The sequence below is a fragment of the Pituophis catenifer genome, unplaced genomic scaffold (genome assembly GCF_029215685.1).
Source record: "Pituophis catenifer annectens isolate HBS135680 unplaced genomic scaffold, rPitCat1.0.hap2 SCAF_1, whole genome shotgun sequence".
NCBI lineage: Eukaryota > Metazoa > Chordata > Lepidosauria > Squamata > Colubridae > Pituophis > Pituophis catenifer.
In genome coordinates, this window is record NW_027256881.1 from 261,162,577 (window position 1) to 261,177,991 (window position 15,415).

General features: G+C 38.0%; 1 protein-coding gene across 1 annotated transcript in view; it reads left to right on the top strand.

The window, feature by feature from the left end:
- Positions 1-249: 249 nt before the first annotated feature.
- The window catches only part of LGR4 (leucine rich repeat containing G protein-coupled receptor 4), a 78,727-nt gene continuing 63,561 nt past the window's right edge, over positions 250-15,415 (top strand). The window contains exon 1 of the mRNA XM_070934890.1: positions 250-1,061. Coding sequence (XP_070790991.1) covers positions 877-1,061 — 185 coding nt within the window. The 5' untranslated portion in view covers positions 250-876. The remainder of the gene's footprint in view (positions 1,062-15,415) is intronic.

Here is a 15,415-nt window from a genome sequence, read left to right on the forward strand (position 1 = left end):
CGCCACTCCTGTCACTTATCGCTTGTTGCCCCGCCTACCCGTAGCTCCCTTTTAACCAATGAGAGGCCGTTTCTTTCCCTTCTGTTCGGGGCTGCCGAAGGTTTGCGGCGTGTGTATATGTGGGGTGGGGTGAAGTAACAGGCTCCGAGATTTGTATATATTTACTAGGCTGAGGCTCCTCTTCGACCAATGAGAAGGAGCATCACGATTCTCTCATTAGCATACACACCTCGCTGTTTTGCATATCGCTTCAGCAGGCGCCGGGAGTCGGGCGAGTTAAGCGCACACACGCAGTCCCCGTATTGTGTGCAACCCTAGAAGGCGAAGGATAGCAGGCAGGCAGGCAGGCAGGCAGGCGGGCAAGGCAGTTGCTGGCAAAGCGGCAACGGCCCGAGCCGAGGAAAGAACTGGCGAGCGCGTGTGCTGGAATGGCTGAAGTCTTCGCTTCCTAGAAGAGCTGCGCTTTACCTCTAAGGCGGCGTTGCAAAAAAAAAAAAAAAAAAAGGAGAGCCGTCATGGCAGATTCCAACGGGGCACGTTTTTACCTGCTGCCTTGAGAGGGCTCGACGACAGCCTGCCTGCCGCCTTTCCATGGGGTCGGAAGGAAGGAAGGCGAGGCGCTGAAACGTCGGCTCTCCGCGCGGCGGGACTGCTTTTGCGGGGAAGGGGAACGAAGAAGGACCGAGAGGTGGGAAAGGAAGGGAGGCAGCCAGCCAGCCAGCCAGCGGCGCCAGACGAAGGACTCGGAGCAGCTCCAGGGCCCGGGCGGGGCGAGCGCAAAAAAGCACTTGGGGCCCCCCCGTTGCTGAAAAGGGATCGTCCCCGGCCGGGCGGTGCGCGCCGTGGGAGCTTTTGACCGCCTCGGCGACAAGGACGATGCGCTGCCTGGCTCTGCTCGGTTTCTTCGCCTGGGGCTTTGGCTGCTTGGCTGGGCCCAGCGAAAGAGTTTCCCTTTCTCCATGCCCGGCTTCCTGTAGCTGCGATGGGGACGGAGGAGTTGACTGCTCCGGGAGGGGGCTCACCGCCGTGCCCGAAGGACTCAGCGCCTTCACTCATTTACTGTAAGTAGGGAAGAAAGGGGGGGGGGAATGAAGCGGTGGGGGAGTACGGGAAGGGTGTGTGTGGGTGCTAAACCCGTCTTTTTTTTTTTTTTTAACCTTGCCAAACAGGTTGTGTGTGCTTCATAACCTGGCCTAAAAAGCGAGGGAAGGGAGAGAAAGGCGCCTCTCTTTTGCTTCTCTCCCAACTCCTGCAGCCCTTCACCTGTGGGGAGAAATCCTCCCCGCCCGGGGAAAATCGACCACTTTGCAGCACCCCCGTTGATTTTTGGATCGATTTACTAACGCGTAAAAAAAAAAAAAGTGCATTGGCTCGAGTTTGTGTGTGCCTAATGCGCATTCTGAGCTATGCGTACTACCCGGCCCGATGTGGGATTCTCACTTTCAGGGATCTGGGAGTAAGTAAAATGTACATGAGGTTGTGCGTGTGGGTGTGGGTGTGTATTTTAGGTCAGGGGTGAACGTACCTTTCCTTGTTTGGAGTAAATCTCTATCTGAACTTAATGGCTGAGTTTAGGAATTTTGTTAATTGCCCTGTTGGCTACTTTGTTGTTCAAAATGCTTAAAGGTGGTTGGTCTTTTTGAAGTCTTTTCAGTAGGGAAAGTGGGACATATGTTAAGAATTTGGACTGTAGAGGAACTAAAACATGGCAATTGGCTAATGTAGGATTCACTGGTGGAGAATGGCTATATATCTTGTGCATAGTGTTCGTTGTAACCTTTAATCCTTAAACACTCTTTTTATTTGCATTTCCAAATAAATATGCCTATGGTATTTTTAAAAATTGGCAGACATTTTCTCACTGTTTGCCACTTCTTAAGTCTATGGTTTTTCCATTTCTCTAGTTTTGGGCTTTTATAATGAGTAACAGTAACAGAGTTGGATGTAAAGGTTGGGAAGAAAGGAATGACCCCTGTGACATTCCTTATGGAGAGATAAGTGAGTTCTATGCAAACAGGTAAATGTGAGTGAACAAATGTTGGTGGATCCCAATGGTGCTTTTTCCAGGATTCTTGGAAATACTACTCTAAAGAAATACACTCCATAAAATGCTGCACACGATGCACCAAGTTCCTGCTTCCACAGATATATTCTATGCACTCTTAGACATTATCAGGTTTTTGTAATATTACATACCACATTTTAGGTAAATTTTAGACACCACAATTTTGTAATTTTATATGTAATCACAATTATAGATACCACTTTATAACGTAGATAGATTGCTACTTTTGGATTTCACATATGGATTTTAGTTGGGTTGTTTTATAAATGTATTTTAGTTTGACTTTATTTACTGTCTCAAGATAGATTTATAAGTACTCACAAGGTACCAATAGATATATTTCTTGTACTGGTCTAAGACTGTAATAAACTGCCTGCATACTGTATAAAGCAAGTTGAAAATAGAGTTCACCTGACAGCTTGGATGAATAATAGCCCATTTGACTGAATCTACAGACGCATTCCAGTCCACAAAAAGACTTAACTTCCTTATGGCACAATCATGCATACACATACACACACACACAAATGCCTTTCTATTTGTGCAGAAATGCAGGTGTCAAATCACTTAATCCAGGCAACATTACTTAGGCTTAGTTTGAAAGCAAATTCAGCAAAACTAAGGCATCAATACAATTAACCCCAGCTTTTCTCTAACAAAACCATTATAAGGATAAACTTATAGAACACTATTAGGTGTGTACTGCATCTAGGATTTCAAGGGTGTGGTATTGCAAGGTGTGTATGTGGTTTGATGTTAATCATTCTTTGTGCTGAATCGGCAGACCATAAAGGTCTTGAGAATTTCCTAAAAATTGCTTTTGTTTTAATATTAGTAATTAGAGCTTACTTGAGAAGCTATAGTTTTAAAGTCAGGTGTGAAATATTCAGGGTCTAATGAAGCAAAAATCTTGTTTAATTACCAAGACGAAGGAAATGTTGTAGAATATTTCAGCTGAAACTTTTGAGAGAGGACAGGCAGTAAGAAACTATTAATTTTCAGAAGAATTATGAGCAGTGAGGTGCTGCTTAAAAGTCAAGAAATAGAAGAATTAGAAAAGTCAAGAATAGAAGAATATCCGTCAGAGATATGAACCGTAACCTCAAGATTAAGATGTGAGAGTTCAAATTTGCTTGAGATGCCAGCATTGGCTCTGAATTTGAGAGTATCATATGTTTTATATTTGGAGAGAAGAGGCAGGTGTATATGTTGAGATATCTGCTTCCAATGTTACAATATTCATTGTAACATACAAATTAGCAATTTATTTGCAATTGGAATAAAACATCTATTTTCCAGCAAATAACCAAACAAATAATATCTTTATAAGAACTAACATTATTCAAGAAGTGTAAACAATTCCCAAAGCTACAGCAGCAAAAAATAAATCACTGGCATAATTTTTTAAAAATGAATATCCAATTGAAATGCATAGATTTCTAAAAAAAAATATTGAATACCACAGCTGAAAAAACTGTCTCTTGGAAGGGAGTTTCTTAAGGGACCAGCCACTGCTGAACATGTTTTATCCCAGGACCTACTGCTTTTAGTACCAATCCCAATACATGAACTTTTACATATATGTGCATGTGCAATCCACCCTGCACCTAATTTTACACAAGATCACATAATAGCATCATCATTGATCCCATTCACTCAACTAATATTTTAAATGGGTATTATTAAAAACTCACCACTGTTAATTAAAGTTTCCCACAAATCTTTTATAATAAGACATATTGGGTGTGCTCTGTTTTTTAGGCAGAGTTTAAAATTATAAACCAATAACGTGATTTTATAATGAAATGCAGTCACTTATTACTAAGATAACTCTGGATTTTTAGAATAAAATATATTCCTATATAAAAGAAATATAAGCATATGATATGGACTTTGTAGTGAGTACAATATGCTTGGTAAAACTGTGATTTAAGTGGTAATTTTTCTTGTTAGTAACTAGATCATTTTCCTCTAAATTTGGATTTATCGGGAGTATTTGTACATTGGGTCATCAGCCTTTGTGAGTTTTGGGTCCAAACATTCTCTGGTTGCCACATTAGGGAAAGCTTTATTTTATACTGGAAAAGGTAACTACTGCAAAAGTTATTGATTTTGTAAACCATTTCTTGTTTTGTAGTTGAAATATAAAACATAGGTAAATAACTCCATTACTAAATGGCACCAAAGGATGGGAAGAGCAAACATTTCATTAAAGAGATTTGGTTGTTAAAAGTTTTTATAACTTCTTTACATATAATGAAGAAATTTAAATAATTTGTTATTTGTTCTTGCAAATACCTTATATTGGAGGTTTCATGCTATGTATTAATAGTATTTTCTCTATTACTTGTTTCTGTACATGGCAACAATTGTATACAGTGCAGTTTTTTTTTAGTTCGATTATATGAGGAAGTTGTTTTTCTTGCAAACATGTATAGGATTGAGATATAAGTATGGAAGCATGTAGCTTTGTGGTAGTCTGCTTAAACTCACCTTGACTTGATATGTTCATTTTTAATGTAATGGCTATAGTGGCTATATAGTTGAGTCAGTTTGAGAATTAAAATCACACATTTGAAAGGAAATTATGGTAAACTCATTTTTCAGTTGCTTAAAAAGAATGAAATATTTCTGTTTTTTGTACATTTGTCATTAGAAATAGCACACAAATATTGAAAGGAAAGCATTGCTATTTGTTGTATATTTTCAATAATCTACCAATTTACTTAACCGCAACTGAAAAGCTATAAATGAAATCTGTCAAAACATGATTTGATGATTGAGGACATACTGATCCTTTTCTCCCTATGTCTTACACTCCCCTGGATTTTCTATTGTATTTTTGTACATAATAGCTATTTCCAACCATAGTTTACAGTGGATTTATAAACCATGATTTGAAAAGACCATTAGGCAGTTTACTATTCTGGCATGCGGTATTTAGAGAAAACCAAGACATACGAGAGAAAACTATTATGTAGAAGGAAAATGTAAGAGCTTGCAGAACATTCAAACTTCAAATTAAGGTTTAGCAATTTGATCTCCTCCAGATGTTTTCAAATACGGTATCCATCAATCCCAACTAGCACGTCCAGTGTTTTGAGGCTTGAAGTCTAAATCATCAGGAAAAACACATAAAATTCAGATGCCAGCACTAGCATATGATCTTATTTTTGTCTATTTTTTTTTTTTACTAAGCTTTGAATATCTTCAGTATATTCTAAAGGAGCAACAAACATATACATTGGGTGCATAAATTAGAATATATAGTACATAGGAAGATTATTGGCTACATTGATACTGTTAAAAATAATGTAAGATTTGCAAATAGGAAGAAACTAATGCTGATCTTCCAACGAGTGGGAGCCATAGGAAGAGATTATTCTCAAGTACCATGTGAAATTAACTTCAGAGGACTGGAGAATTATCTCATACTGCTTTTGCTGATAGGAACAATTATGTCTACATGAAACCAAAATTGGATTCAATCCACTATCTTATAAAGTACAGTTTTATTAGCCATTTTCTCACAGGTATTTATGCTAATCATTTGTATCTCATTGACCTGCTATAATAGCAACAAAGATCTTTCTCTCCTGCTTTATAAAAGGCTTCCGAACTTGCAGGCAAATAACTGTTTACGAGCCTGATTTATATGTTTTTTATTCTATTGAAAGTTCAGGTACAGATAGTCCTCAACATACGACCACAATTGAGTCGTATAATTGAGAAATTTTCATTGCTAAGCAAGATAGTTAAGTGAGTTTTGCTCCATTTTATAACCTTTCTTGCCAGAGTTGTTATGTGAATCACTGCAGTTAAAGTTAGTAACATGGTTGTTAAGTAAATCTGCTTGATCACAAAAGGTGATCGATCACATGACCCCAGGACACTGCAGCCAACCACATGTCAGTTGCCATTGTTCAAATTTTGATCACATGATCATAGATCACAGCTGCAATGGTCATAAGTGTGAAAAACGATCAGTTTTTCAGTGCTGTTGTACTGTAGTGTAGTCATTAAACAAATGATTGTAAGTTGAGGACTACCTGTAAATAATAAATAACGGTAGGGGGAATTGAATAGAAAAGGGCCTAATAGCAAAAAAGTAACAATAATAGAGATTGATAGCACTATAACAGTTAAAATTTGATGGCAAATAGAAAATAATTGATGTCATAAAGTACTGTAGTCAAGAATGCTTTGGCTTGCATAATTCTAGTGCTTAATTGCTGAATATCTGATCTCATGATTGCTTTCTACCAGTATATAGATGTCATAATAATTGTTTTCATTCTTTCATGACAGTTGATGACTAATATGATATGCAAATATAGCTCCATATCACAAATTTATTAGATTGACTTGTTATGCTGAGTGGATCTCTATTATTTCGAAGCTCAAGAAAATCTTACTATATGGATACTTCAGCCTCCTGTCTTCCAAGAAGAAACTCTACTTCACCTAACCAACTTGCAGGTCTATTATTCCAGTATGGTGTGTCGGCTAAGGTATTCCAATTGGATTGGAGATATCTGGCTTCTATTCTCCATCGAACATGCAGGAGGCAACTTTATGCCATTCCGTCTCTCTTATTATAGAGTGAGAAAAGGGGGAAAAATTTTTTGGGGGGGAGAGAAGGGAAGATGATATAAGCACTAAGTGTTCATGGATATTGATTGGGAGATTCCCAGAGTTGGTTATAAAATAGATGGCTGTATAAATGTTTTAAATAAATAAATAAAATAGATAAATCCTGTATCACCATTGAAGATCCTTCTGATTATAGGTGGACATTTGATCATGGCATAGGAACTCAAAAAGGCATGATAGCTTCCATAGGAAGAAAAAGCAATCCATTTCAATATTTACTTATCCAGTGTTTAAATTCAGGTGCCCCTTATGAAAGGGCTTTGTTTCAAAGTAAAAAAAAATAGGTTCTTGGAATGTTGTAGAAATCTATTGAATTCTGAATGTTTATAGAGACTAAATTATACATTCTTGGTTATTATATTGCATAGTATATATGATATAGCTTAGTAAATTCATGGCTAGGGTTGAAGAAAAATATTAGTTTTAACAAAAGCATTATCATGCTAAACTTTGTACTAAGTTGCAGTTATTTAACATTGTTTTCTTTTAAGAGACATGTCAAATGAATATTTCAGCATACTTACAGTTCTACAGAATCTCTTGAATTTATTTATATTGGTTTATTTCTCTCTCAGTCTCTTCATCCTATGTATAGTAAAGCCACAATTACTGAGTTCTGTTTGGTTTGCTTTTTTCATACCACTTGCCTTCATTTAACCTCCCTAATTCTTAACTCCATAATTTTCTTACAGAAAATTGTATAAGTGTTTAGATTTAAATAGAAACTGGAAATCATTTCTCTTTTTTTCTTAAATAGCAGCTGAAAAGTAATAAGACTTTTTCATCATTACTATAGCTAAGTTTATTTGCCAAAAAGGTCCTGATTCTGATATTTAGCCACTGTCAATTCAGATAAACTATGGATTTAAATGTGTAAAAGGTTTAATATTATTCATCTGTAAAGAGTCGTTGTAATCCCTGTTTCAGTACAGTTTGTGCAAGCATAAATTTGAGTGTACTATATTTGAAAACACCAAATTAAAACACAATCTAATGTTATATGTATCTCATCAGAAGTGAGTCTTTACTCAGTAGGACTTATTTCAAACAAGTTATATAGTTGTAGCTTTAACAGAGTATCTTTCATCAGGGATTTTTGTTGTTTTTGTTGTTTTGAAGTAGACTGTGTAAAAATGGATTGTTTATATTTCAACACATATCTGTTTACACTGATAAGATACTTAATGTTGTCCAAGAATAGAAGTGAAAGTTCTGCAGATTTTTTTTTAGTAAGAATAAGTGATTATGTCTCAAAAGGTAAGAGCACTTTGCTGACATTGGACATGCAAATTAAGCAGGATCAGGTCACTTAATAGAAGGGAGAATTTCAGGAAATAGGAGTGTAAAATATACTGCTCAAAAAAATAAAGGGAACACAAGCAGAAGACATCCGAGATCTGAATGAATGAAATAGCCTTATTAAATACTTTGTTTGTTACATACAGTAGTTTATACACTGCTCAAACAACTAAAGGAAACACAAAACTACTGTATGTAACAAACAAAGTATTTAATAAGGCTGTTTCATTCATTCAGATCTCGGATGTCTTCTGCTTGTGTTCCCTTTATTTTTTTGAGCAGTGTAGTTTGGGAAATTAAAAAAAAAATGTTGGAAGGCACTAATACAAATGAGTTCCAGCTAGCTGCCAAAATACTTACATTTATTTATTTATTTATTTATTTATTTATTTATTTATTTATTTATTTATTTATTTTATTTCTATACCGCCCTTCTCCCGAAGGACTCAGGGCGGTGTACAGCCTAATTAAAAACACAAAGACAGACAATATTTAAAAATAATTAAAATTATTAAATAATAGGCCCAATTTATAAAACCCCGAATTTAAAAACCCAATTTAAAACCAATTAAAATCTTTATATTGATAGCCCAGCCTGGCGGAACAACATGGTTTTGAGGGCACAGAGAAATACACGGAGATCAGAGATTTTGCGAATTTCTGGGGGGAGTTCATTCCAAAGGGCAGGGGCTCCCACAGAGAAGGCCCTCCCCCTGGGTGTCGCCAGCTGACATAATTTGGCCGATGGCACCCTGAGGAGACCCTCTCTGTGGGAGCGGACTGGCCGGTGGGAGGCTACTTGTGGCAGAGGACGGTCTCGAAGGAGCCAGGTCCAATGCCATGGAGCGCTTTAAAGGTGGTAACCAACACCTTGAATCGCACCCGGAAGACCACTGGGAGCCAGTGCAGCTCATGCAGGAAGGGTGTCACGTGGGCACAATGAGTTGCGCCCATAACCACCCGCGCGGCCGCATTCTGGACCAGTTGGAGCCTCCGGCTGCTTTTCAAGGGGAGCCCCATGTAGAGAGCATTGCAGTAGTCCAGTCGGGAGGTGACAAGGGTGTGAGTGACTGTGCGCAAGGCGTCGCGGTCCAGAAAGGGCTGCAACTGGCAGATCAGGCGAACCTGATAAAAAGCCCCCCTGGCCATGGCCGTCATATGTTCTTCTAAAGACAGCTGTGCGTCCAGGAGGACGGCCAGATTGCGGGCCCTCTCTGTGAGGGGTAAAGACTCACCCCCAATAGTCAGCAATGGTACCAGCTGACTATATCGTGGTGCCGGAAACCACAGCCACTCGGTCTTGGAGGGGTTGAGTCTGAGCCTATTTCTCCCCATCCAGACCCGCACGGCCTCCAGGCAGCGAGACATCACATCAAGGGCATCGTTGGGGTGGTCTGGGGTGGAAATGTACAGCTGAGTATCATCAGCGTACAGATGGACTCTCACCCCAAAACCACAGATGATCTCACCCAGCGGCTTCACATAAATGTTGAACAGAAGGGGCGAGAGGACTGACCCCTGCGGTACTCCCCATGCAAGGCGCCTCGAAGTCGACCTCTGCCCCCCTGTCAACACGAACTGCGAGCGGTCGGAGAGGAAGGAGGAGAACCACCACAGAACGGTGCCCCCCATTCCTAACCCCCTCAACCGCTGCAGGATGACACCATGGTTGATGGTATCAAAAGCCTCTGAGAGATCTAACAGGACCAGGACAGAGAAGCAACCCCTATCCCGAGTCCTCCAGAGATCATCCATCAACGCGACCAATGCCGTTTCTGTGCTGTACCCCTGCCTGAAGCCCGACTGGTATGGGTTCAGATAGATAGCTTCATCCAGGTGCCCGGGCAGTTGTCGTGCCACCACACTCTCAACAACCTTCGCCACAAAATGAAGGTTGGAGACCGGATGGTAGTTGGCTAATTCAGCCGGGTCCAGGGAAGGCTTCTTGAGGGGCCTCACCACCGCCTCTTTCAAGGCAGCAGGAAAGGCACCCTCACTCAGAGAAGCAGTTATGATCCCCTGGAGCCAGCCTCGTGTAACCTCCCGGGAGGCCAGTACCAACCAGGAGGGACACGGGGCCAATAAACATGTGGCGGCACTAATCCTACCCAGAACCCTGTCCACATCCTCGGGAGCCACAGGATCAAACTCCTCCCAGATAATGTTCTCAAGACCTGCCCTTGTCTCCTCCCCTGGACTCATCCAGTCGGAGTCCAAGCCTTCCCGAATCCGAGCAACTTTACATGAGTATTCAGGACTCATCTTGGAAGAAACTTGACTTAAATTAATTTTATTAGTTTAATATGCACACATTCTTAATTTTTAAGAGTATTTAAATGTTCTCTTATTAAAGATGTCTTTCAACAACATATAAGGGATTTAAGAAATATTCTATACTATAGTTTTCAACTTGTGAGTGCAATTGGGACCAGATTTTTGATTGTAAGTTGTTAGGTCATAAGTCAAGGAATCCATGTGACTTTGTCTGATGTCATGACATTTTGTGGTGGTCGTTAAGTGAATTACGGTGGTTTTTAAACAAATCTGTGATTATTAAGTGAATATTGCAGTTGTGTCTTCCAAATGTGTGTTTTTTGCCAGAAACCAGCAAAAATTTTTTAATCATGGTTACGTGACTCTGGGACATTGCAACCGGTCATAAAGATGAGCTGATTGTCAAGCAACCAAAATGTGGTCATATGACTGCAGGGAGTGATTGTGCAGGGCATTTTACAATGGCCAGAAGTGCTTTAGAGGTCAGGAAGTCCCTGTTCCAGGCCTGACATAATTTCGAATGGTTGTTAAGTGACAAGTCAAAAGTGGAGGACTACTTTTATATAGACAAAAGTTCATTAAAATGTTTAAGTGTTCTGTTTTCAAAGAAAAGCTAGATAAGTACAGGGAGTCCTTGATTTATTACTATTTATTATTTATTTATTTATTTATTGAAGTTGTATACCGCCCTACTCCCGAAGGACTCAGGGCGGTGAACAGCCGAATAAAATACATATAATATAAATGTTAAAAAACCATTAAAATACAATTAAATAATTGGCCCAGAAAACGAAATTTAAAACACCCCAAATTCATAAGACAAGTTTAAAATTTAAAAATTTTAAAAAATTTTAAAAACAATTTAAAAGAGAGGTTAGGCTACTAGAATTGGGATTGGAACTTAAATCATTAAGTGAGGTGGTGATTAAGTGAGCCCTTCTTATTTTTATAACCTTTATTGGCATGGTTGTTAAGTGAATCACATGGTCATTAATTGAATCCAGTTTCTTTCCAGCATTGTCAGAAGGCAGCTGGGATGGTTGCAAATGGCAATCACATGATTCTTGGATGCCACAACTATTGTAAATACATGCCATTTGCCAAACATCTGAATTTTGATCACATAGCTGAGGGGGCACTGTGTCTTAACTGTAAGGACTGATTATAATTGTTATTGTTATTTTGAGCTCTCAGTAAACAAATGGTCATTTGAGGGCTCCCTGTATTTTATCTGCAGACAAAGACAGATCTAATTTGTCAGGGAGTTGATTCTGTAGAGATAAAGTTCTTATTCTCTGTAGAGTTTTATGTAAATCATTTAAATGGTTAAGAAAAATCACTTGGCACTTGGTTTTAAACCTATGCATTACAGTGTATTATTTTATAAAGCAACATGATTTTTCTGGGAAGCAACCTTTTTAAAATATCAGATGATCTAACTTGGGACTCCATGATTCTCATGCAAGAGAATTGGAATGACTTCATAAGTATACAAAAATGTGCTGACAGAATTATGAAAAGACATTAATGAGAGACAGATTGAAGATGTTATATACTATGACATTACCAAAGGCTATTTCAGGGGTGAAATCCAGCAGGTTCTGACAGGTTCTGGAGAACCGGTAGCGGAAATTTTGAGTAGTTTGGAGAACCGGCAAATACCATCTCTGGCTGTGGGGTGGGGTGGGGATGGAGATTTTGCAATATTTTTCCCCCAGCAGTGGGGAGGGAATGGGGATTTTGCAGTATCCTTCCCTTGCCACACCCACCAAGCCACGCCCACAGAACTGGTAGTAAAAAAAATTTGGATTTCACCACTGGGCTATTTGGTACTAATACAGTTCATTTAGTGACAGTTTGAAATTACAATGGCATGAAAAAAATGACTTATGACTGTTTTTCGTGCTTAAAACTATTACAGCATCCCCATGGCCATGTGATCAAAATTCAGACACATGGCAACTGACTCATATTTATGATAGTTGCAGTTGTCCTGGGGTCATGTGATCAACTTTCTGACAAGCAAAGTCAATGGAGAAAGTAGATTCACTTAGCAATCATGTTAACAGCTGTTGTGGTTCACTTAAGAACTGTGGCAAGAAAGGTTGTAAATGGGGCAAAACTCACTTAACAACTGTCTTGCTTAGCAAATGAAATTTTGGGCTCAGTTGTGGTCGTAAGTCGAGGACTATCTGTATTTGAAACCAGGCTATATGTTTCCAATTTTGTTCTTTGCCTATTTTTGGCCATCGTTGTGCTTATTTTGAGGGGAAAATGTCTCTTGCTGAATTCAACAGTATATTGTGTGGTTGAATAGCTCTCTATATAATCTTGTTATTTCTTCTGCCTTGTGAACCGTTGATTGAATACTTTCTTAACAGATGCTTGACAAGCTGGTCAAATATTTTTATGTATGGATGTTTGTGCCATTTTGGAGGTGGTTCAGCAGTTTCCTGGAGTAAATTCTCCAAATTAGAAGTTGGTTGAAGTGTTCCAGATGAAACTGGCCTGTTTTATGGCAGGGCCACCCTTGAATCATTTTAAGCTGATTCCAGTCCAGAAGATTTATTTCTGGAAAGTACCATATTACCCCTCCCCTCTTCCAAGTAGCATGTTCTGATGGGATATGGAACATTCCAGCATGTGCACATCTCTATTTTTGGGTAAGAAAACTGAAACTCTATTATGATGCCCTAGTACCTCTCTATGTCTCCTACTGTGTTTTACTTAACATGTCTGTCTGTATGTTCACTTTTTATGCAGATATTTTTAATTAATGGAATGCTTTAAAATTATCAGTTATTAAGTAATTAATAATTAAATAACACTCAAGATTGTCAAGAATTGTTCTGCATTTGTAATCGGATTGAATCTCATCCAAATATTTAAGGGTATTTCTATATTGTGTTTTTATGTTATTGTATAATTCTACAAAAGCTTATTCAAATTCTGGATGCAGTTGTGGTGGGAGAAACGGTGTGAACATGTTTATACTTGGAAATGAGTATACAAAGTATTAATCAGTTCCCAGTTTTTTAAACAATAACAGTTCCTGAAATAATGAAAGAAAGGAAACAGAGATGCTTAACACTTCAGAAATTATTGAAGCCTACATGTGCCAGTGCGACATTACTGAAAGAAATCAGTGTTTCTCAATCTCAGCAAGTTTAAGATATGTGGACTTAATTTCCCAGAATTCCTCAGCTGGGTGTTGGGTGGGAGAATTCTGGGAGTTGAAGTCTACACATCTTAAAACTTGCTAAGACTGAGAAACAGCACTCTAAATAGTGAAAAGAAAAATTCATCTGTTGATGGCATAAGCTATTTAGATATCTCCAAAGTTTGTAGAATTATTGAATCCATGATTTTTGTTTTGTTAGATTCATATCTACCATCTTAATTTATTTCATTCTTAACCCTTTACTTGTTAGTACGGTGCACAAATTGTGAGAAACCTCTCAGACACAGCAAGGCTAAATAAAGGATGCTAGAAGATGATACAACACCAACACTCCCCCCCCCCGGCGGAAAATAGCTGTTGGCAGCATAACCACCAGCTTGATTTATCAAGGCAAGAGACAAAACAGAGATATGTAAACCCCAAAAGTTTCTGAGAGAGAAGGCTGGAGAGCCTTGGTTTTATCCTCTGGGCTCAGCCATGTTGCTACCAGTACAGAATGAAAATACTCATGTATTTTAGTTGTTTGTACTATTCAAAATTAAATAATTCATTTCATATTCCCTAGGAATTGGATTGTGATGCCTATTTTAAATTGTAGATAAAAACATATGTAAATATTTCAGTTTCGTTCATGAGTAAAGTGGCTTTTTTATTATTATTGCTATTTTATTTATCCTGCTCAAGATGACTAATAATTAAAATCAGTAACATTTCATGTAAAACTCCCTAAAATACCGTGAAACTAAAGGAAGAATTATACCATAAAAACCAGGCAGATGTCTAATTATGGTAAAATACCAGATAAAATTTAGATTCTTCTGGCATTAAATGCCTTCCTAAAACATATCAAAGAAATATACTACATTGCAGGAGTTTTAAACTGGGTTCCATAGAACTCTCGGCGGGCGTAGGAATTTGGTAGAATTTTGTGAGAGACTAAATCTTCCCCTCCCATCTTCCCTCCAAAATTGGGCACAGCCAATTTTCTACCACTAAGCTTTGCCTCTTGATCAAGGGATTATAGTTTTAGTTTTTAAACAATCAGTTCCATGACCTGAAAAGGTTAAAATCCCTAGTTTAGAAAGGTTTTTTTAAAAAAATTAAAACTTGTATTTGTATGTAGCTGGTTCATTGTTTTTCTGAAAGTAATGCTTTAATTTCTATAGCACTTAGTGTTCAATCCATATGCTCTTCGGCAGTATACAAGTATCTGGAAATGTATGATGGTGTTCCAGCTAAATAGCAGTTAGAGGTGTGCATAATGTCTACAAACATAACAGTTTTTTGCTATATAGGTATATATAGTAAAAAATAAAAGACATGAAATATCTTTCAAAATAATACTGTTTTATTATAAAAATGTGTGAAACTGCATATTAGCTATATCAAATGTAGGTTTTTATAGAATTAACAAATTTATTAATCACTACTATGTGGTTTATATTATTGTTCATTAAGTGTATTAGCATCTCACTGGAATAATTAAAACGAGCTATGTTGATCAGTGATGTACACAGAATAATTAATGTTTTATATGTATTTAAATCCCACAACAGAAACTCCACAAAAGAAACATGTTCGACCAGTGGTAGGCAGAATATTGAAAATGATAAATGGCACACCCTTGATCTAATTTGTACTCTTGGCGGTGTAACATTTATTTTTTCCTTTGTTTTCTTCCTGTTTTCAGTTGTCTAGGAAATGAAAAAAAATGTTTTTAAATGAGGCAAAAGAGAGATACTGACAGTTTCTGAATGTAGTTTTTAAATGTTGTATGCTGTCGTGTAATAGCACTATATAATATAAATTGATTGTACAGATATAGGTGGGAACTTTATTTTGCCCTCTATTTAAAGAAGCAAAAAATTAGAAAGTATATGTTTTTAAATAGGGAATGATGCATCAATATTTATAAAAGATAAATATGGTGATGAATTTTTCTG